At 53.7% G+C, this 21,148-nt stretch overlaps 2 protein-coding genes across 5 annotated transcripts in view; both read right to left on the bottom strand.

Annotated features, from left to right (window-relative positions):
• Positions 1-7,753: 7,753 nt before the first annotated feature.
• Efna4 (ephrin-A4) lies at positions 7,754-12,235 on the bottom strand. The gene is made up of 4 exons (XM_013015146.1): positions 12,087-12,235; positions 9,485-9,780; positions 9,117-9,185; positions 7,754-8,445 (listed from the first exon to the last, which is right to left on the bottom strand). Exons 1-4 carry the CDS (start codon positions 12,197-12,199, stop codon positions 8,309-8,311), a joined length of 615 nt encoding a protein of 204 aa, XP_012870600.1. The 5' UTR covers positions 12,200-12,235; the 3' UTR covers positions 7,754-8,308.
• A 1,619-nt stretch (positions 12,236-13,854) lies between these two features.
• Positions 13,855-21,148, bottom strand: part of Adam15 (ADAM metallopeptidase domain 15) — a 12,945-nt gene continuing 5,651 nt past the window's right edge. The window contains exons 7-23 of one of the 4 annotated variants that reach the window (XM_013015358.1): positions 20,870-20,935; positions 20,723-20,791; positions 20,475-20,644; positions 20,299-20,383; positions 19,201-19,349; positions 18,918-19,092; positions 18,571-18,663; positions 18,135-18,439; positions 17,850-18,045; positions 17,525-17,602; positions 17,058-17,130; positions 16,510-16,648; positions 15,821-15,890; positions 15,154-15,228; positions 14,666-14,737; positions 14,274-14,398; positions 13,855-14,177 (exon numbers count right to left, since the gene is read on the bottom strand). In XM_013015358.1, the coding sequence (XP_012870812.1) occupies positions 14,135-14,177; positions 14,274-14,398; positions 14,666-14,737; positions 15,154-15,228; positions 15,821-15,890; positions 16,510-16,648; positions 17,058-17,130; positions 17,525-17,602; positions 17,850-18,045; positions 18,135-18,439; positions 18,571-18,663; positions 18,918-19,092; positions 19,201-19,349; positions 20,299-20,383; positions 20,475-20,644; positions 20,723-20,791; positions 20,870-20,935 (1,983 nt within the window). In that variant the 3' untranslated portion in view covers positions 13,855-14,134. The remainder of the gene's footprint in view (positions 14,178-14,273; positions 14,399-14,665; positions 14,738-15,153; positions 15,229-15,820; positions 15,891-16,509; positions 16,649-17,057; positions 17,131-17,524; positions 17,603-17,849; positions 18,046-18,134; positions 18,440-18,570; positions 18,664-18,917; positions 19,093-19,200; positions 19,350-20,298; positions 20,384-20,474; positions 20,645-20,722; positions 20,792-20,869; positions 20,936-21,148) is intronic. The other 3 variants (XM_013015359.1, XM_013015361.1, XM_013015362.1) reach the window with 3 other exon arrangements.

Below are 21,148 nucleotides of genomic sequence, written 5' to 3'. Positions count from 1 at the left end.
AGGAAGGAAGGAAGGAAGGAAGGAAGGAAGGAAGGAAGGAAGGAAAGAAGGAAGGAAGGAAGGAAAAGAAAAGAAAGAAATGAGGTCCTCCTTAACGTTTTGGACATTTTACTGTAGGGCCCAGATGTATCTTTTGAGAATCTAGCACCCCACATCTAGCACTCTAATAATGACTGAGCTTCAATCTAGAGCTCTTTCTGTGTAGTGTTTAAGCAGCTCTCTCTATGGGCCTAAGTCTGGTTTTCAATTTGAAATACTCTCTGTGGGGCCTAGATCCATGTCCATGGAATCTGGTGCTCTGGAATCTAGGCCTCTGTCCATGAGGCTGCTGGCTGATTCAGGCCTTTGTGTAGATTTAAAAAGGCACCCTTCTATGCAGACTCTGTCCCTAGGGTGCATCTCTTGGCAAGCAGTGCCTTTGTCCAAAAACAAAGGTGCTGCTTGCTTCGGTGGGAGGTGAGTCTGTTTTCCCATTCTAGTCAGGGAGCTTGAGCTGATGTCAGCCTCCTCTTGCCCTTCTGTGACTCCTTTGTGTCACAAACTGCACAATTGTATGTGGCAGCTTCCTTCAACCATAATCCTAGGCCTGTCAGCCAATACTCATGAGATCTGGGATTCCCTAGGGACTAGGTCTCTCTGTCCATGGACCTGGGACCTGGTCTGAAGATACAGGTTTTTCTTCATGGGCATTTGGATCACAGAAGAACCAAGGTAGGCCTCTATCAATGGGGTCTAGGCTTTTGTTTGAACATAAGGACATCATTCCTGACTATGACTCAGAGTAAGATGTATGTTTGGTATCGTAATCTGGTGCATGTACCTGCGCAACACATTCACCCATATTTACTGAATATAAATTCAGTAATGGTAAGTTTCATCAAACAATTCTTACTACAAAGACCTAAATTTTTGGAAACAATTATAAAGCTGGTTGGGCATTGGTGGCTCATGCCTGTAATCATAGCTACTCTGGAGGCTAAGATCTGAAGATCACAGTTCAAAACCAGTCTAGGTAGGAAAGTCTATGACATTCATTATTCCAATTAACCAGCAAAAAGCCAGAAGTGAGCACCAGCCTGGAGCAAAAAAAGCTCAGGGATAGCGCCCAGGCCTGCGTTCAAGCCCCCGTACTGGCACAAAATAAATAGATAAATAACTTGCTTGAGAGTCATAATACTGACTTCCTGATTTCCCCTGCCCCAGTGGGTCATAGCCTATTCTGTGCTATGGTGCACACCCAGCCTGGTGTGCAAGGCTTTGCTCTGATCTACTGTCTGTGGGGTGAGGGATTCTGTAGAGGCTGAGATTGGCTCCTGGCTAGTCTTCTGGGCCTCACGCCCCCTTTCTCTTCACCTTCAGGTTCTCGTTTCAATTCCAACTGACCCTAGGGCTTGCCAGAACATGGCTGGCTGCTATGATCTCTCTAGGAGCATTGAGCTCAGGTCCCCTGAGAGTCCTTTGACACAGGTGCCTCACTCCCCCCACTCCCCAGGGCCCAAGGAAACAGGGAGCTGAACAGGTCTGGGGCAGAGAGAGCTCTCAGGCTGTGTGGCCCAAGGCAACTCCTGGGACAGCGGGTGGCAACCACAGAGCTGTGCTCTGCGTTTAATAAATCATGGAGGCTAGGGCCTGGAGGAGGGGGAGGCTGGGAGGGAAGGCGGGGGGAGCTTGGATAAATAATTCATTAAACAAATAAACAAGGAGCCTGTGAGAAGGAAGATCAGGCACGCGTGTGAGCAGGAGAGGCAGCCGCCAGCTCCTGGCATGAAATATTCACAGGTTCTGCACCTTCCATGGGTCCAGGCAGTCTGTGTCTGCCGTCCTGTGCATGGACACCTACCAGAGAGTGATGAATGTATCTTCTGATTTCCATCTGTGTGTGTGTGTGTGTGTGTGTGTGTGTGTGGTGTACTAACCTCCCTAAGTTGACACACATATGACTGACAATGGGGTGCAAGGTGCCCCTGCATATGGTCTCGAGACACAGGAAATGAGGATATAGGACTTAGTGGGTGGGGTCAGCAAATGATAACTTCCGGATTTTAGACATGTCTTGCTCCCTCTACTGAATCCTTCTACTGATCTCTTGACTTCAAGAGATCTGAGCAGGGAAGCATCGCTGGGGTGTTACACTGGAGGAACATGTACCTCTGAGAGTACTCAGAGAAAAATGAGGACAGAGGCAGTATGAGGTCACAGCCTGGTTCCACTCACTGGTCAAGCTTGTCACTTCTCCAGGACTCCTTTCTTATCTGTACAATGGGGCTAATAATACCCCTACCTGGTTGGTTGTTAAGAGGATCACAGTCCACTACATCTGAGAATCTAAGCAATGTTTAGGGTTTGACTAATAGAGACTCGGCATCATCATGGTGAAGAGGTTATGTGTTAGTTCCCCCCCACCCACACAGCTCCAGACTCCCTTTTATATTTATTCCCTCACATTTCTTCTTTTTTGTGCCAACCCTGGGGCTTGAACTCAGTACTTGGACACTGTCCCTCCTCTCTGAAGGATAGTGTTCTATCATTTGAGCCATAGCTCCACTTCTGGTTTTTGGCTGGTTAAATGGAGATGAGACTCTCATTGTCTTTCCTACCTGGGCTGGCTTTGAACCATGATCCTTGCCTCCTTATTGGCTAGGATTACAAGTGTGAGCCTTTATATATACATTTAACTGGTCCTGGGGCTTGAACTCAGAGCCTGGACATTGTCCCTGAGCCTCTTTGTGCTCAAGGGTAAGTACTTTACCACTTGAGCCACAATGCCACTTCTGGTTTTTCTGGGTAGTTTATTGGAGATAAGAGTCTCATGGACTTTTCTTCCTGGATTGGCTTCAAACCATAATCCTCAGATCTCAGCCTCTTGAGTAGCTAGGATTATAGGTATGAACCACCAGTGTCCAGCCCCTTTCAATTCTAAGTTTCCCTAAATCATCACAGGGAGAAAGGTATCCTGGGACTTGGACAGTAGAGAAGGTGTAGGAAAAGATTAGACTGAGAGAAAGAGGAATTTCAGTCAAAAAGAAAAAAAAAGAAGCTGGATGCACTAATATCTGAGCCAGCCTAGGTAGACAAATTTGAGAAACTCTTATCTCCAATAAAACCAGTAAAAAAAAAACACAAAAAACTGCAAGTGGAGACGTGGCTCAAATGATAGAATGCCACCTGTGTATGCAACCAAGGGGCCCTGAGTTCAAGCCCCAGTACCAGCAAAACAAAGAAATCTCTCTCTTTCCATGTGGAAGAAGAGGCTCTTGACTTCCCTTTAGACCCCAAAGCTTCATAATCCTCTAAACACGGTCTAGACTGACTTTCACCAAGGTTTTTGCTGCAAGGAGACAGAGGGAAGAGGGGTAGTGGTTTCTGAGAAGCATCACAATGTACCTCCACTCCATTTTCATTCCCTGAGCTCTGTCCTCCACCCTAGCAGTCAAGGGCAACAATGATTATGCCTGGGCAAAGCCCAGAAATGTGGCACCCCAGAGTGGGTGGTGAGAATCTAGGTTGGAGAGAGCCCTCAAAGGGCCAGGGTGAAGTATCTGGCAACCTCCCAGTAGGCTCCAGCATTCCCCAGCCCTCTTGTGTCCCCTGGAAGGTCTGGGTTCTGAGAGAGAGGAGAGAAGAGAGAGGGGGGGAGGGAGAGGGAAAGGAAGGGAGGGAGAGAGAGAGAGAATGCCAACAGACAGGTCTGAGCGGGCCTGCTCCTCAGCACAGACAGAAGAACCCTCTGGGGGAGGGGGCCCAGGATCTTGGTGAGGTCTTTTCTGGGAAGTCAGGTGCAGAGGGATATATGGCCTGGTCACACCCTACCACAGCCAGGGCCCAGCCCTTTACCTTTCTTGGCTAGCCTGCTGCCACTTGGGGAACCAGGGGTCTGGGCCCCAGGTGTGAGGACAGTACTTGCTCACCCTTCCCATAGAGCCAATATCAGTTCTCTACTTCTCTCCCTTGGGCTGGGCAGGTTCAGGCCAATCTGCACAAGAGCTTCACAGCAAACATTGATCTGTAATAAAACCACAATATGTATTCAGGAGAAGGCATTCCAGGCACAGAGAGAGCCAGACAACATGCATACACTCACCTATATGCAAGGAGCTAGGAAACATACACCTACGAGAAGGAAGACAGCAACAGTCCTGAAAACATATCTAAACATGGACCTACACTGTGTCAGATACAGTTGGCTGTATACATCTGTATATATCTGTCGTAATCTTTGTCCTTCAAAAATCAAAGCCTTCTCTGAAGGCCTATTTTCCCTGTCTTCCCATGGTACTTTATATGTAGCTCTAGATTAGCATTTACATTTGCCATTATAATTATTCATTGGTCAGTCTGTGTCTTGAAGAGGCAAGTATGAATCCCCAGCATCCAGCATGCAGTCTGGTATTAAGTTAATAGAGGTGCTTAATAGATAATTCTGAATCCATGAACAAAAAATACATGCATTCGGATAGTGCCATTCATTCCTAGAATCCAGAGATGATAACCATGAATGGTGCTCGTGCCTCTGGCCCTCCCTTCTTGCTTCCTGGTGCCCTGAGCTCAGTGCCTCTCAGCTTCCTCAAAGGCTCTTCTTCTCCCTCTCCCTCAAGTGTGGGACTGTAAATTTGAGCTCTACCTGACAGCTAGTAGGCAGGATAAGGGTTAATGACACCTCATTAGTGTTTAATTGGAGGAAGGAAGCTGCCCGGCACCAGACAGGTGGGCAGGCCTGCCCCTTGCTGGAACCAGGCATCTCTATTCCAGCACCCCTGCCAGGCATGTGGGTGATTTGGCCCTGGAGACCCTCAACCCAGCCTCAGCACCTCCCCCACCCCTTGCTTTGCCAATTTGGTCTTCAAGCAGTGCAGACCAGCACTCCCCATCTGTCAACCAGCATCCAGCGGGAGAGACCACTCCTTGCCCTTTCTCCTTCAGCTAGGCTTTGCCTTCTCCCACCTCAGACATTGGAGAGCGGGAGGTGGTGTGGGGGCATAGAGTTAGACAACTGAGAAATAGATTAGAGAGCCACTAAGGGAATAGATTGCAGATACAGACAAGCGACAGGGATGGGGAGGTGGAGATGTCTGCCCAATTTGACCTTAAATGAAGAGAATGCAAATGAGATGCAGACGATATGCAGATGAACACAAGGACTGAGAATTGACATTCCTGGTGGCAGTAGCTCTGCACTCAAGACCCTGGCGCTGTTGCCAGTAGTCACCCCCCTCCCCCTGCACCTAAGTGGTGGTGACCATTACTTTGAGGGAGAGAAAGGACCTCAAGAAAGACAAAAGTTTAGTTGGGTTAGGGCTGCAGAACTCAGGACATTAACAACTTAAGCTGCCACAGCAGCTCCAGCAGCCGAGACCCCTCTCTAGGTTAACGCGCGCTCGGACGCACCGTCGGTTGCTATGGGGACGTCCTTTTCATTTCCAGGCCTGAACCAATGGGCACTACCGCAGATGACCTCATGCCCCAGACCTTGGGATTCTATTGGCTATTAGGAAGCCAAAGTGCATGCTTTTCAATTGCGTCACTGCTGGGGATCCCCCGACGACCCCAGCTAGAATGGCTAACTGAATGGAAGGCGCACCCGAGCTCACAATGCGCTGCATGAATGAATAAGAGAAGGAAGGAAGAAAACAATTAAAGAGGAAAGAAAGGGAGAGGAAAGACCACAGAAAAGGATTTTTTTTTTAAACTTCGAGCTTTCGTCTCAAGGGGAGAAAAGCATGATTTGTAACCCGGTGAAGTCTGGAACGCCATCAGGTCCAGAAGACTCTCAGGGCAGGGAGATAGGGCGAGGTAGAGATGAGTGGAATTTTCGCATCTGTTCAGGAGAGACTGGGGCAGGCCCAGCAAATCGAGGGCCCCACCCGCAGCTGTCGCTGACTTTGGGAGAGATTGGTGACGCCCCAAAACTTGCAGGCCTGCCTAGCTTTTTGGAGCCGCGCCCCGGAACACGCCTCAAGGACTTTTGGTGGGTAGGGCCGGGTGCCCAAAAGGCCGCTCAACACCTTCAGCCTGTCTTGGCCCTGAGATTGGACTTGGCATTAGCTTTCCTGGAGGAGTGCTCCAGCCACGCAGGGTTCAGGCTGTGAGGACAAGGAATGTAAGAAGGGACCACCGGGCCTGAGTGCCTGTGGCTGGGGAGGGCTGAGTGCCATCCCCCCCCCCCGTGTGGGTCCGTAGGCCGCCTCGGTATCAGCCGTCAAACATGCACGGAGCGGGGTGGCTGGCGAGGGCGTGGGTCCGGGACGAGTGCGCGCCCGTGAGTCTGGGTGCGGTGAAAGCCAACTGGGCCCCGCGTCTCTTTCGCACATGCGTTCTTATCAGTGGCGGATCCGCGCGCCAGCGCAACTCGGGAGCGCGCGCGCCTGGCTTGGTTCGCAAAGAGGGGGTGTCTAGGGCCGCTGACAGCCGGGTGAGACCTCTATAATCCTGAATCCAAGGCAGGGGCTGCTAACCAGAGGCAGGGGCCCCACCTACGATTTCTCCTGGGGATGGAAGTAGCAGTACAGATGGTTTCCATGGCAACATATAGACATTCTCCCTGGATAAGGGTAGAGAGCATTCGAACTCAGCACCACAAGACCCAGCTCCTCCTTCAGCTCAGATTCCACTCTTTTTAGCGCCCCAACCCTCACTCGGGTTAAAAGACTGAGGTTTGGAGCGAGGGCCCTAATACATAAATATCAGGCACAAGCACCGACAGACATGGCATTTCTGAAAGTGTCCTCGAACAGGAGAAAGGATGGACTCCAGGCTGCTCTGCCGCGGGGTTGCCCTCCGTGGAATTAAATGAACGGTAACGGAAGTCGGGAGCTGATGGTGATGGAGAGCCCCGCCCCCTTCCAGAGAAGGACCCCAGTCTGACCTAGGTGTGCAAGGCGGAGGATGGGGGGGGGGAAGGGGCTGGCGATCTCCAGCATCTCCGTGTTGCTGGTCTCTGGACCCCCAGCGAACCCCCCCCCCCGCCATGTTCACACGCTACCTCTTGCTGCCGCAGCCGGTCGAGCTAATCAGCACAACATCCACCTATCGATCGCTGGCTCAGTGCCAGGCGGGCCGGCACCTTGCCAGAGGAGGCTGCGGGGCAACGGGGCGGGTAGAGCACAGCTGCAGGGGAAGAGGCACCCCCTCCTCCGACTCCACCCGGGACACAATTCAGAAAGAGGGACCTGATCTGGCGTGGGGGGGGGGGTGATCCCAGCCTTGACTGCCAGAGGTGGGCTGAGAGCAAAGGGGGCCCTCCCTCCTCAGCCCCACCCCCTCCACCATATAAAAGCGGAGAACAAAGAGGCCGCTGGGGAAGGAGGCTTTGATCTGACCCCACCTTCCCAGTTCTAGGCCAGGCACCGCCCAGAGTGCCCTTGGGGAGGGGGAGGGCAGGCAGCTCTGGGGGACCCGGGCATTCTGAAGTCCACGTGCAATCTGCCTACTACCCCTCACTTTTGCCCCAGCATCCTGCTAGGTGCTGCCTGGACTGGTGCAGTTCCCCAGGCAGGTGGGCTGTCATCAGCATCTGCCCCTTCTTCAGCACATGAAACCTGCTAGGGAGGTGAGTGAGGGTGCCAAGCTCCACAGCTGTTGTTGGCACCCACTCCGTGCTACCCAGAGGGGTGCCCACTGAGGCCTGGCATAGATGGCCTGGGCACAGCTGGCATGCCGGTCAGGCCAAGGCAAGCTTCGAGCCCAGGCCTCAGGGAGTCCTGGTGCTGGGGACGGAGCCAAGAGGGCAATAGGTTAGAAAGGGCAACACAAAGAGGGGTGTTTTATTGAAGGTTTGGTCCCGATATTTATAAAAATACAAACCAGCATGAAATTCATCATCATGGCAAGTCTGTCTTCACAGAAGACAAAGAGAAATGACCCCTGGGGAGGGCAGAGTGTTGCCCCAGGGAAGAGGATCACAGGGCACAGATGGCAGGACTTCTTCACCTTCGCCCTGGACCAGCAATCCACCTGTCCCTAGGTCTTCAGCCTTGGCTTCAAAGGCTCAAGGAGTTGATCCCGCCAAATCTCAGTCTTCCATGGAGAGGGGATGAGACCATGAAAGCAGGTGCCAAAAGCCACTTTATGTCCTGCCTGTGCTCCAGGGTGCCAGGGCCTTCCTGCAGCTCCTTGGTGACTCTTCTTCAGCTTGTGGTGAGGGATCAGGTACCTGTGAGGGTCACCTCAGACCCCCCTCCTTTCCCTCATCAATGCTCCATCTTGTCTGTCTGGTATGGTATTCCCAGTGCAGGTGTGGCAAGGACCCCTCCCAATGGAGGGTCCCAAGAGCATTCTAGCTCCTTGGGATGTCAGGGAGGATCTGCTTGGCTCACAGAACTTTCAGGAGACGCAGAATTGGAAGCAGCAAGAGCAGCAAGAGACACAGGGGGCTGGGAGTGTGCCCACCTCGCCACCCAGATGTGCCACTTTCTCCAGGGCTCCCAACAGGATGGGCTGACTCGGACTCTGTAAGGGGGAAGGGGTGGTAGTGATGGATCTGCACATTTCTTCACCAGCCTCCTTCTTGCCCTTGCCATTTGTCATCTCATTTTCCAGGGTCTCCAAACCAGACATTCCACCTTCCCATGATCTACTCATCCTTTCTAATCTCCAACTTCTAAGTCTCCTCTGCTAGACACAACCAGTGTCTAGCTAAAGGTTTTAATGGACTTTATCCTGGAGACCACATTCTCTTAGTCCTGCTTAAAAAGAGGTACAGTAAGCCAGATGCTGGTGGCTCACACCTGTAATCCTAGCTATTCAGGAGGCTGAGATCTGAAGATCATGGTTTGAGGCCAGCCTCGGCAGAAAAGGCCATGAGACTCTTCTCTCCAATACAAAACTCAGAAACAGTGAGAAGTAGCACTGTGGCTCAAGTGGTAGAGTGCTAAAGAGGCTCAGGCACAGAGCCTAAGCCCTGAGTTCAAGCCCCAAGACTGGCCGAAAAAAAAAAAAAAGAGGGGGGGGTGTAATAGAAATGCTTACAAGACTAAACTGGGGGAGGAGAACCTAATGCTCCACCTGGATCCCTTAGATCTTAGGGTGATGGTCCTAGATCCTCCCCATTCCCTCCTTCCTTTCTAGGCCCCCCAGACTGTTAGGAGGGCTGTTCCCCCAATTCCCATCACCCCACTTACTGCTCTCCTTGCAGCAGACGGACACCTGAAGCCTCAAGCACTGGCCAGGACTCTCGGGAGTTGGTACCGCTAGTGGGAAATTGGGAGGAAGAGTCATGACAGCATTGCATCTTTGTATTCCTCGGTTTCCAATCCTCCCACCTTCTCTCCCCAGTTCCGGAAAAGCTCTTCCTTACTTGGGACCACCCCAGGTACCAGCCATGTCCATGGCCCTGGCAGGTCCTTTGCTCCGGCCACCACCCTCCCTCGCCCCCCAGCTCTCTCCCGTTGCTCAGCCCCTCCTTCCTCCGAGACTGGTGGAGAGACAAGAAGCCCCACTCCTCGTCCCACCTTCTCCAAGAGGCCTGCTGCGTGCCCCCATCACTCACAGATGTAGTAGTAAGTCTCTCCAGGCAAGAACTCGAAGCCCAGGGAGAAAGGTGTGAAGCGCTGAATCTTCTCAGAGAACCGCACTGGGCCCATGGGGGCAAAGGGCATAGAGCACTTCCAGCGCAGGAAGACATTTGCCCCCTCTGCCTGGCAGGCCTGGTAGCCTGACCAGTCCACTATATATAAAGTAAAGGTCTCAGGGCCCTCGGGGGGCCCTGGGCTTTCATAGTGTGGGCAGAAGATGTCTAAGTAATCGTTGAGGCCCAGCTCCACCACGGCGTCTCCTCGAAGCAGTCTGTGGGCACAGGGATTGAAGGGAGGCATATAAGACAGTACAGGATGGGGGATATACTTGCCCAGACATCCCTGCTGGCCTCTCTGACGCCCCTGGAGATAAAGTAGCTCAGAAAGGCCCGAGTTCCCCAGACTGACACATCTTGAGAGAGAGCCCAACAGGTTTGTTTTTGTGTTTAAGAAGGCAAGTCAGCTTAGCCTTACCTTTCAGAAATGCTACCCACCTCCCAAGCTCCACCACCCCATACCTGGGCTTGACAAGTGCTAGGTGGAATCTGGGGCCCAGGGGCAGGGGAGCAGCCAGAGCCCATGAGCAGCTACAGACTGAGAAGACGGAACTGTCAGGATCTTAGTACCAAACACAGTGATGGGCAGACTCTCCTTTAGACTTTAGCCCAATAGTGCATGAGAATGAGAGAGAAGGTACTGGAGATGAGTGCTAAGTGTCGTGTTTTTAATTTTGGCAGTCATGGGGTTTGAACTCAAGTCCTTGTACTTGCTAAAGCCCAAAGGGCTATTTTTTGTTTTCATTATATTTCCAATAAGGTCTCATGTTTATACCTGGGCCAGCTTGGATTACAATCCACTTATTTATGCTTCCCGAGCAACTGCGACAATAGATATATACCACCACACCCAGGTTTTATTGGTTGAGATGGGGGTCTCTTGAATTTATTGCCCAGACTGGTGATAAACTGTGATCCTGACTACCTGAATAACAAAGACTATAAGGCAGGAGCCATTGTGTCTAAACAGGGCCTAAATAGGGCCTAACTATGTAGCCTAGTCTGACCTAGAACTCATGATCCTCCTGCCTCAGCATCCTTAGTGCTAGGATTACAGGCTTGTGTGGTGGGGAGCCCCTCTCCACATCTTGCTGTCTTTAGCTGTTTCAGCGGCCCCTTCCTCATCTCTTGGGAGCTGCCTAAGGAGCCAGTAAAGGTGGGAAGCTCTGGGACAGACAGTACCCGCCACAGCATCAAATACTACATGAATCACTCCGCTGCTCCCCCACCCACCAGACACAGCGAAGCTCCATTTATGAAAGGCCTCCAAGTGTCCCTCAATGGGTGGTCCAAGGACCACCTGCATAAGGAGCTCTGATTAGGAGGGAAGATTCCTGGGCTCAGCAGACACCCACCAGAACACAGCTGAGCAAGGACGGGGCCTCTGTACATTTTGTACCATGAAATCCTCAGTGCCTGGAAAAGTGCCCTGCACAAGGCAGAGCTCAATAAATATTTGTGGAGTGCATGAATGAACCAGGAACCTCAGGGCTGGGGGCTAGAAACCTAAATTTTCCACGGGTCCCTAGAGTGATTCAGAGGCACTGTTCTGGAACTGAGATAGAAGAATTCAGGAGGACAACAATGGCTCTTATCACTCCCTTCTCCCATTGTCTTTGGGCCAGCCTTCCTGGGGGGTCTGTGGACTCCCCACAGGGCAGGGTCCTGATCTCATCTTGCTAATCCTCAGCAACCTAGCCCAAGGCCCCAGCACACAGTCCTGGCTTATCAAATATTAGTGAATAAATGAACAGAGTCACAGATTGTCTGAAGTAGAAAATGAGAAAAGAAAACAGATGGGAAAGGCAGAGAGGCAGGGAGAGGAGGGGAGGAGGATGGAAAGAGAAAAAAAAAAAATACCGAGGTTCAAAGACAGGCAGCTCAAGAGAAAGAAAGGAATAGTCGTTTCTGTTACAGCCTGCACCTCTTTTCTCACACATGACCTCAGTTAGCCTGTCTGACTTCCCAGGGTACAGGTATTATTAGCCCATTTTGCAGATGACATAACTGAGGTTAGGAAGGTCAGACGACTTGCCCAAAGGTGATTCAACCAGAAGGGCAGGGCCAAACTTGGACAGAAATAGTAGGGCCGACAGAGGCTGAGATGGAATCAGAGATACCAAATAAGATCCAGAGACTGAAGGCTGCCGGGAGCAAACCGCATTCTTTCCGAGGGCCAAGCCCCCTCCCAGGTTCTGTGGGTCCGAAGGCTCGGGATCCCCAGAAGAGAAACGAGGGGGCGGGGCCCGGAGCGCGCGCCAAGGGCCCCCCAGCTCCGGGCTCCCAGACTCCGACGACCAGCCTCAGGACTGGGGTCCTTCGCCCGTCCCCCCCAACACGTGCGGGCGAGGGGAGACCCAAGGCGCGCCTCGCCCCTCCCCCTCCCCCGCCGGCTCAAACAAAGGAGCCCCGGCGCGCGCGGCTGGGTTCCGGCGGCGCCGCGTAGAGCGAGCGGCGGAGGCGCGCGCAGCCCGGGAGCGCGCAGGCCCGGCGGGGCGCTCGCCCGGTTCGGCCCGTCTACCTGGGATTACTGGAGTTCCAGTAGATGGGGTGGCGGAGGCCGGAGCCTCCCCGCAGTGGGGAACCGAGGAGCGCGGCCCAGAGGACAGTCCGCAGCAGGGGCAGCAGCCGCATCGCCCCCGGGGTCCGGTCTGGTCTGGCCCGGCGGGTCCCGGCCCGCTTCACAGTCGGGGCGAGAAAGGTACAAAGTGAAGAAGGGGGGGGGGGTGGTGCGGAAAGGGGGTGGGGTCCGGGACTCTCCGGCCACGCCCCTGGATAACTTTCCACCAATGAGAACACGTCTGCTCTTCTCCACCCAGAATCAACTTTTGTTAACCCGTTGTGGCGCGCTAGGTTGGCTACATCTACCGAGGCCGCTTCTGGGAATTGGGGGCGGAGGGAACACGTATTCCACGGAGTGTTGGGTTTGGTTTTAGATTTTGGGTGGTACTAGGGGTTGAACTCAAGGCCTCACGCTTGCTAGGCAGGTACTCTCACACGATCCACGTCCTCAGTCCTTTTTTATTTTGGGGGTAGGGTTTCACCTAGGGAAGGACCCCCTTCTTCCTATTTTATGTGCTCCCTGAATCTGGTGTGGCTGACTTGGGCTACCACACCCAGCTATTGATTGAGATGGGGGAGGGGGTCTAGTTAACATTTTGTCTTGGCTAGCCTCCAACTGCTATCCTCCCAATCTCCGCCTCCTGAGAATCTGGAAATACAGCCATGTAATTGTCTTTGGTGTCTGGATTAGCACAAGATAGAAAACTTTATTGGAAGCGTGGGAGGCAGGAGCCAGAGGTGGCACACACACGAATTCCTAGCATTCAGGTGGCTCAGGCAGAAAGATCACAAGTTGGAGTCCAGGTTGAGCTGGGAGACCCTGTCTCAACATACAAACAACTGATTAAAAAAAAAAAAAAGTTTGGCAAGCTGGGTAGGTGGCATGTGCTGGTAGTCCCAACTGGTAGGTAGGCTGAGGGGAAGGGCAGCTCCAGCTCAGGTTCTGGGCCATCCTGAGCAATATAGCCAGACTCTCAAAAAAAAGTTTGAGCGATTTTAAATAAAGGCACACACCGTTGGTCCAGGTTGGGGAAAATGAGGTACAGGCTAGGATCCACAGAACTTGTACACAGGCCTTCAGATATTGTTCCTTTGCATAGATAGGGATGGTACCAGGGGAAGAGAAAAAGGGGCCGGGGAGAGGTCCTTGTACCTGTAGGTGCTAAATGCCTACTTTGGAGCTGGAGCCTGTGCCTTTCTACCCATACCTTCATTCTGGACCAGGGCCCAAGCAGCCCCAATCTCTACATGGAAGGGATGAGGAGGTGGCGGTCTGTACAAAGCACCTTTGTTCTGGAGCCCTCAGGTGGGGGCGGGGGAGGGGGAGTGGAGGCAGGTGTGCAGCCTTGGGATCCTGGGAGCCTCCACCCTGCTCCGCCCCAGCTCCGGGGCGCTGAGCGCACCAGTGAGATCCACTTTTCCCAGCCACTGGTCAGAGGGTGGGGATGCAGGTCTGACAGCTTGTCTATAGTTGCTGCGGGGGCTGGGCGGCGTTGGGGGTGAGGACTCTGGGAAGCTAGGGACAAACAATTCCTGTGGTACAGGACTGCTTTGAGAACCATCCCAGATTGGGCTGAAACAAACCTCCAGCATCCCTGGGATACATTGTGACTGACCCTTTCTGTAGCTCTTGCCCTCCCCAGCCCACACTTGTCTGAGGAAGCAGCGTCTCCTAGCGGCTAGACCTGGAAATGCAACAGAGCCCGGGCAACAAACTTAGAGGCGCTCACACAAGTCTCACGTTTATTGTAGGAGAGCAGAGGCAGACTGTATGCGCCTCTCAGTCCCATCCATCCCCAGCCTTTCCCCAAGACTGAGTTGAGTCCATGTTGACCTGTCCCCAGGATGCTGCTTGACAGTGCCTGGCAGGGCCTGGTTCCTTAACATTGGGCAGGCACTTCAATGACTAGGATCCTGTTCCTTCAGTCATTTTGGGGGAACTCCAGCAGGGATTCTGCTTCTTTAAGTCCTAAATCTTGGCTGGCAACAGCAAAACCTCAGGAGAGGTCAGAGGTAGAGCGAGGATAGTGCTGGGGGTGGGGGTGCCGGTCTGGAGTTTGGGAAGCCAAAGAAAAAAGATCAGGGGCCTCTTTCCCTAGATCTCTCACCCTGCTCACCCATCCTCAGTCACACCCTCCTCACCTACCTGGAGGGTACCACCAGCGGTATGATCCCAGCTCCTGAGCCAGGCAGGTCACGTGACGGCCTCCTGCCCTGGGGATCTGCAGGCAGTGGCTTCCTTGGTGGGGGGGGCTTAGCAGGTCCCTGAGACTGGGATAGAAGGCAGGAGCCAGCTTGGGGGATAATGGTGGTGTTGCCCACCCTTGACACACTGGTGCTGGGAAACACCAGTTTTGGGGGGCAGCACCAGAGGTCATCCTTGGCTCCAAACAAACCTGTCACCTTAAAGATGCCACTGGGATATGTGCCCCCAGGCACAGAAAGGGCATCTTGCCACAACTACCACTACCACGACTATCAGCACCACAGCTCAAGGTGGGAGGAGAAGCTGTGTCCTTCTCTCCCCCTCACTGTTACCTTCGGGTGCCTCACCACGGGGTCAGCGGGCAGAGGGCGGGTGGGGGGGTTGGGTCGGTCAGCCAGTGCAGCCTGAACAGAGAGAGGGGTGGTGGCTGTGAAAGGACAGTCAATGGCAGTGGACATGCAGAAGTGCCCGCCCCCCAGAAATTCAAGTCAACATGCAAACGCAGCCAAGGCGCCTGAGAGAAGGGGGCATGCACAGAGGGCTTGTGTGCATGCCAGCAGATAGACACTTCAAGAGGGTGAAAGGTGTAGATCAACTCTGCAGGCCCTGGTCCACTGCAGTCCTGCCACTGACCACCAGGTGGTGGTAGAGACCAAGGCAGGAAGCTCACCCTTTGCTGTTGCTGGGGTCAGGAGACTGAGAGGGACACCCTGGGCACCTAATGAAGAGCACCACTGGCAGGGAGCAGGGATGAGAGCTGTAGGTGGACACCAAGCCTCCCACCTGTCTTGGGACAGGACGGGGCCCATCCCAGATTTACCTGGAGTTTCTTAGGCACGGGGTCAGGCGGCAGCGGCCTGGAAGGGGGGGCCGGGAAGCCAAGAGCACTAGCCTGCTGAGAGGTCAGAAGGAGCAGACAGGCAGAGTGGGTAGGAAGGAGCAGAGAGACAGATGTGAGCAGAGAGGGGTTAGTGTCCAGGTAGGAGCAGCAGGGCCCTAAAAGTGTGGGGCTGTGCATGCGGTTATTCATCTGCATGCAGGGGTGACCGGCGTTGTAGTGAGCATGCAGGCTGCTTGCACACACTGACTCCTGTCAGCAGAGCCACAGGGCTCAGGCCCGCGGCACTCACCAGGGCTTCCACACGTGGTGTCCTGGGCCTTGTCAGGTCCTGGCACACTGAAGGCCCTTCTGAGCACTACCCCCCTTGTCCCCTGCACTGGTCACTGTGGAGGGCAGGGATAGACCCACCTCTTACAGCCATCAGTTGGGCCACCTGAAAGAGCTCAGCTGAGCCTCTGGTTGAGCCTCTGGCCCTCTCATTCCAGCCTGTCTGCAGCCAGGGCAGAGATGGGAAGGGCTGGCCCTGACTCCTCTGAATGAACAGTGTTGACCTTTTTCTGAGTCTACAACTTTCAATGCCCATCTCTAGGGCCCAAGGCAAATGTCAGCTAGGTGGGCTCCCTTTCCTCTGGCATCCAGGGCTCACCTTAATGTTTGGCATCATCTGGGGCCTCTGTGAAGGTCCTGGCCGTTCACTGGGGCCGGATTGGGCTGCCCTGAGCATAAGGAAAAGCAAAAAGAGGTACAGGTGGTTGGAGGAGTAGCTCAGGTGGTAAAGTATCAGCCAGTGAGTAAAAGTGTCAAATCAAGAATTTGTATCCTGGTTTTGGAGGGGAAAAACAAACAAACACCAACCAGTAGTTGGAGGCATGGCTCAATTGGTAGAGCACCAGCCAGTGCATGAAAGCATCAGGTACTGTTCCAGTGTCAGACAAAAAAAGAAGGAAAGAGTCTAACCTCAGACCCTGTTGACTACTCTGCTGCACTTAGTTGAAATTAACCCTTTGCAGTCCTTTGGAGAGTGGTTTTGTGTGGTTTAGCCCAACTAGGTGAGGGAGAAGTTGATCATTTTGCAGAAGGGCCGCTGTATCTCACACTGGGTTCCTGGGGGAAATGGCCTTGGTACCCCACCTGTCCCCCCAGGGAGTGAACCTGGCAATGAGAAATTACAGGACATCTGCAAGGAAGGGAGGTGTGTGATTATGGTGCTTATGGTGGTCAGAAAGTTCAGGGTCCAAGAAGCTTGGGTCTCAGAAGCAGGGGACAGGGCTGCACAGGGGAGGTGAGAATTGTCCCCAGTTGTAGGAAATGGCAACATGGAAGGGATATTCATACCTGTACTGGCAGCTGGTTCCCTTGAGCTGGCATAGTCGCTGCTGCAGGCGAGCACGGTACCAGTAGCTGGCACCAAGTAACAGGAGGACCAACAATAGCAGGAGACTGAGGAGCAGGCCGGTGGTGAGGGAGCTGGTTGCTGTGGAGATGATCAGGTTTAAAGGTAGGCAAGAGGGGCTGGGAAGGTGGCTCAGTGGTAGAGCGCTTGCCTTGCATGCCTGAGGCCCTGGGTTCAATTCTTCAGCACCACATAAGAAAAAAGCCGGAAGTGGCACTGTAGCTCAAGCAGTAGAGCGCTAGCCTTGAGCTGAAAAGCGCAGGGACAGTGCCCAGGCCCACAGTTCAAGCCCCACGACCGACAAAAAAAAAAAAAAAGAAAGAAAGAAAAAAGAATTCTTCCCAGGAAGGAGTGGAAAGGCAGGAGTGAAATTGTTAGAGCGTGCGGAAGGGTCAGAGTCAGGGAACTGGAAGTGAAGGGGTGAGGAGGGGCAGGGGAAAGGCAAAGGCTGAGCCCCGTTCCCCTCCCAGCTGCCCCTCCCCCAGGTTACCTCGGAGCTGGGTGATGCAATCAGGGGGCGCCCAGCCCTCCTCACAGTGGCAGCGCCTGTTGCTGTCGCAGACCTGGAGGTTCGGGGTGAGCAGTAAGGGGGTCTGCATGCTGTCACCCTTTTCTTTCCTTGTATCCATTTGTCAAGAGCTTGGACTTCCACAAGTGGAAGAGAGAAGTCTATCCATGTCACAGGAAACTCAATGGAGCTAATGCTCAGCAGTACTTCAGTACTATGCTAGCCGTGTTCACTCTCGTCTCACATCCTTGAGGAAGTGGGCACTCGTGTGCCCATTTGATGGATGAGGAAACTGAGGAAAAGTTACTTATCCCCCTCCCCCCCCCAGGCCACACAGCTAGCAAGAGGCAGAACAAAGATTGGACACTCAGGTCCCTCTGTTTCCAGAGCCTCTCATTCTTTTCTTGGAGGCTCACTTCTCCCCTTCTGGCTTCCCCACAGCAGCTCACCCCATGCCCGTGGCATCTGCTTCGACATTCCTGTGCTCCCAGAAGATCCACAGGCTGGCATCGATGGTCTATGCACACCTGCCCCACGGACAGAGAACAGCAAGGATCACAGGTTCACAAAGCTTTCCTGGGACTGGCAGGCTGATGAGGCTCAGGCCCTCACCACTTTTACTGAGGAGGCTCAGGGAGCAAAACCTCCATCCGAGGTAAGAATCAGACTTCCTGCGAGGCCCAGACATTTTACACCAGTAGACAGTGCGACCCTGGCATTGCTTGCTGGGGTTCCGTCACCTTCGATCTGGTTTTGCCCACCCAGGTTACTCACCAGGCCAGGGCCACAGGCAGTGCCAGGCAGAGCCAGGAGGGGTTGGGCCACATCATTGCCCAGGTCCAGATGCACCCAGCTGCAGTTCAGCTGTGTCCCATTGACTGCCAGGGTCTCCCAGCGCAAACCTTGGGCTAAGCCCAGCAGAGGCTGGGCTCTACCCCCCTGGCACTGCAGCTGCCCACACATGGCATCTCTGATGGCAGGAGAAAGGCAAACAGGGTCAGCGGATGCAGGGCCCAGTCTCCTAACAACCCAGAAGAGGAGCCTGGCCTCCCCGCTTACCTAGATGTGCAGGGGATATAGCTGCCATTGGGGCTGCGTCCACAGTTCCCAAAGGCATTGCCCCGAGTGTTGGCTGTATGGAGGCAAAATGGGGCAGCAGGCTGGGCCTCGGGTCCCCACAGAGACCGGCACTGCTGCGTATAAGAGGCGCAGCGCCCGTGCATACACACAGCCTGTCCACCAGCACAGGGCTCACCGTCCCCCAGGCTGACATCAGCAGGGCACTGGGCACTATCTCCTGAGCAGAACTCGGGCAGGTCACAGTCACCTCTGGGAGGGCGGCACTGCCAGCCAGCTGGGCGCAGCTGCAAAGGGAGGGAAGGCAGCAGCATGGGTACTGGGCATATTCAACTAGGAGCTCAGGGTCAGAATAAGCCTTTCTCCCCTGGACCCCTGCAGGGGAGCTCTGGGTGAAATCATTCTAGTCTGTGCCTACCTGGCAGTTTTGACAACAGGGTCCATCAGATGCACATTGTGCCCCTGGCCTCAGCTGGCAGGTGAAGGCATCACAGCAGGGATCAGTGCAGGACTGTGGGCACAGGATGCCAAGTGAACCAAGCATCAGCGCAGGCCAAGCCCAGGACCCACCTTTACCTGCTCCTCCCCAGAAACAAACCCAGAAGGTGCTAGAAGCCCCACAATGAATGAGAGCTAGAGCCTTCTAGTCCATGGCTGTCCCTGTAGACAGACAGGTCCCTCAGCAGCAGCTTGCAGCTCAGGAGACCAGCTAGCCAGGGTGGTGGGGCAGAAGAGAGAGGGCAAGGCTTTGGTTGAAGGGCTTACATCCGGAAAGCCACAGTCACACTGCTCATGCGGATCCACGAACATATTTCCACACGAAGAGGACATAGCTGGTAGGTTGGACAGTCGTTCAAAGAGACAGCTGCCCATCCCGTCCAGGAGGGCTTTCTCCAGGGCCTGTCGGCTGCAGTTGCTGAAGTTCAGGCCTGGTAGGAAGCTAGGGGAAGGGGCAACAAAGCAAGTTAGGGTTGAGGAGTCTCCTGGCTTGCATAGTCCCTTTACCAGTACCATCACCCCCACCCCCCATTATCCTGCAGTCACTCACTCTGTGGAGGCCTCCATGATGCAGCTCTTGGATGGAGCTGGACCTGGACAGGGGCAGCTTCTCCCAGGCGAGTCATGATCCAGGCCTAGGCTGTGGCCCAGCTCATGGGCTATGGAAGAGGCAACCCCCACGATGCTTGCCGAATGGTCCTGTCATTGAGAGTGGATACCCCAACACAATGCTCACTCCATCCTGACTACTCCTGGGACAAATTTCACACTGTCCCTCCTTAATGGTTTTTGTTTGTTTTTGGTATATGTGTGCTGTTCTGGGGATTGAAGTCAGGGCCTGGGCACTGTCCCTGAGCTTTTATTTTCAACCTCTTTAATTTTTGAAGTAAGAGGAGAATCTAGTCCTACATGATAAGAGTTCTGGGTTTTATTCAGGTGCCAGTGGCTCATATTTGTAATTGTACTTACTCAGGTGGCTGAGATCTGAGGATCATGGTTTGAAGCAAGACCATGAGACTTTTATCGCCAATTAAACACAAAACAGCCAGTGGTGGAGCTGTGACTCAATAGGTAGAACTAGCCTTGAGCCCAAAAGCTTAGGGGCAGTGCCTAGACCCTGAGTTCAAGCCCCAGGACAGGCACAAAAGGAAAAAACAGAATTCTAGGTTCTAGCTCAGCTGTCATTTCCCTTATCACATAGCCCCTGGAGACCACCTGTGTGTGTGTGCTGGTACTGGGACTTGAACTCAGGGCCTGAGCACTGCCCCTGAGCTCTTTTTGCTTAAGGTTAGTGCTCTATCACTTGAACCACAGCTCTACTTCTGGCTTTTTTTTTTTTTGTGGCTAATTGGAGATAAGAGTCTCACAGACATTTCCTGCCCAGGCTGGCTTTGAACTGTCAACCTCAGCTCAGCCTCCTGCGTTAGGATTATAGGTATGGGCCACCAGTGCTCAGCTTCACCTGTGTTCTTTGTGCCTCAGTAGCCCATCACCTACCCTGCAGAAATAGGGAGTCAGCTGTGTACACTGTGATGCACTGGCTACAGGTAAAGAGCTCCAGACAAGAAGAGTATTGAGGTTGGTCTAGCATGTAGGGAGTTTCAGTGAACTGCCCCAGGAGCCCAGAGGAGACCTGTGAGAAGCTCACCATGTTCACACCTCCTGAGAAGTCCGGAGAACAGATGGAGTTCTGGATGGCCATGCCCACCGTAGGCCCAGAGAAGAAAGTATCACTGCGGGAGGAAGAGGTTAAAGATCAGAGCCTAAAGCCAGGGTAATCAGCACTTCAGAACCTAAGCTAGGGAGTGGAGCTTGGGACCTTACGTCACCAGCTGGGCGCTGTCGTGCGGTAATCGAGGCAGCAAGTTCGCCCTGCGCCAGTGGAGGAAGTTTTCCAGTGTGACAGCTGGGTTCTGGACTATCTCCACCAGGTCACGCTGGGTCCAGGCCTCCAGGCCTACTAGTACCACCCGCACATTCAGGGGCCGGAAGAACTGGAAGAGAGATGGGCTTCAGGAGAGGGGTTGCTGAGGTCAGAGGGCTGTGTGACTACTTCTTAGTCCAACACTCACCGTGTCTAGGAGGAGGGCCACTTCTAGTGAGCGGTTTAGCAGGCGTTGGAAGTCGGGGTACCTCCTGACCTGTGGGCCAAGAGGTTACCATGAAAGATGGCAGAGTGTGCAGGGGGCAGGAGAGGTCTAAAGCACCAGCAGGCTCACCTCGGAATGATCGGCCACAATCACCAGCTCCACAATCTTGCTCTCCGTTATCACGTCCCGCTTCCGCTGTGGGTAAGGAAGAAGGGGAGAGTCAGGCAAACTTGTCTTGCAGGGCATGGAGCAAGCTGTGTTCATGCCCATCCTGTGTGGTCAGATAGAGAAGTTGAAGAACCCATTGCACAAGGGGCTGGGAAGGTGGCTCAGTGGTAGAGCGCTTGCCTTGCATGCCTGAGGCCCTGGGTTTGATTCCTCAGCACCACATAAGCAAAAAGAATAAAG

This window comes from Dipodomys ordii, unplaced genomic scaffold (assembly GCF_000151885.1).
Source record: "Dipodomys ordii isolate 6190 unplaced genomic scaffold, Dord_2.0 Scaffold26, whole genome shotgun sequence".
Classification (NCBI taxonomy): Eukaryota; Metazoa; Chordata; class Mammalia; order Rodentia; family Heteromyidae; genus Dipodomys; species Dipodomys ordii.
The sequence above is the reverse complement of the archived record's forward strand: the minus strand, read 5'-3'. Positions and strand labels throughout refer to the sequence as shown.

Bases quoted from the DNA above. Each gene is read 5' to 3' on its own strand.
- Efna4 (XM_013015146.1), bottom strand. From the start codon at position 12,199: ATGCGGCTGCTGCCCCTGCTGCGGACTGTCCTCTGGGCCGCGCTCCTC. The intron at 9,781-12,086 runs GTAGACGGGCCG...CTGTGCCCACAG, and splicing joins TGGAACTCCAGTAATCCCAG to ACTGCTTCGAGGAGACGCCG. The intron at 8,446-9,116 runs GTAAGTGGGGTG...TCCCCCTTACAG, and splicing joins CGTCTGCTGCAAGGAGAGCA to AGTCCGAGTCAGCCCATCCT.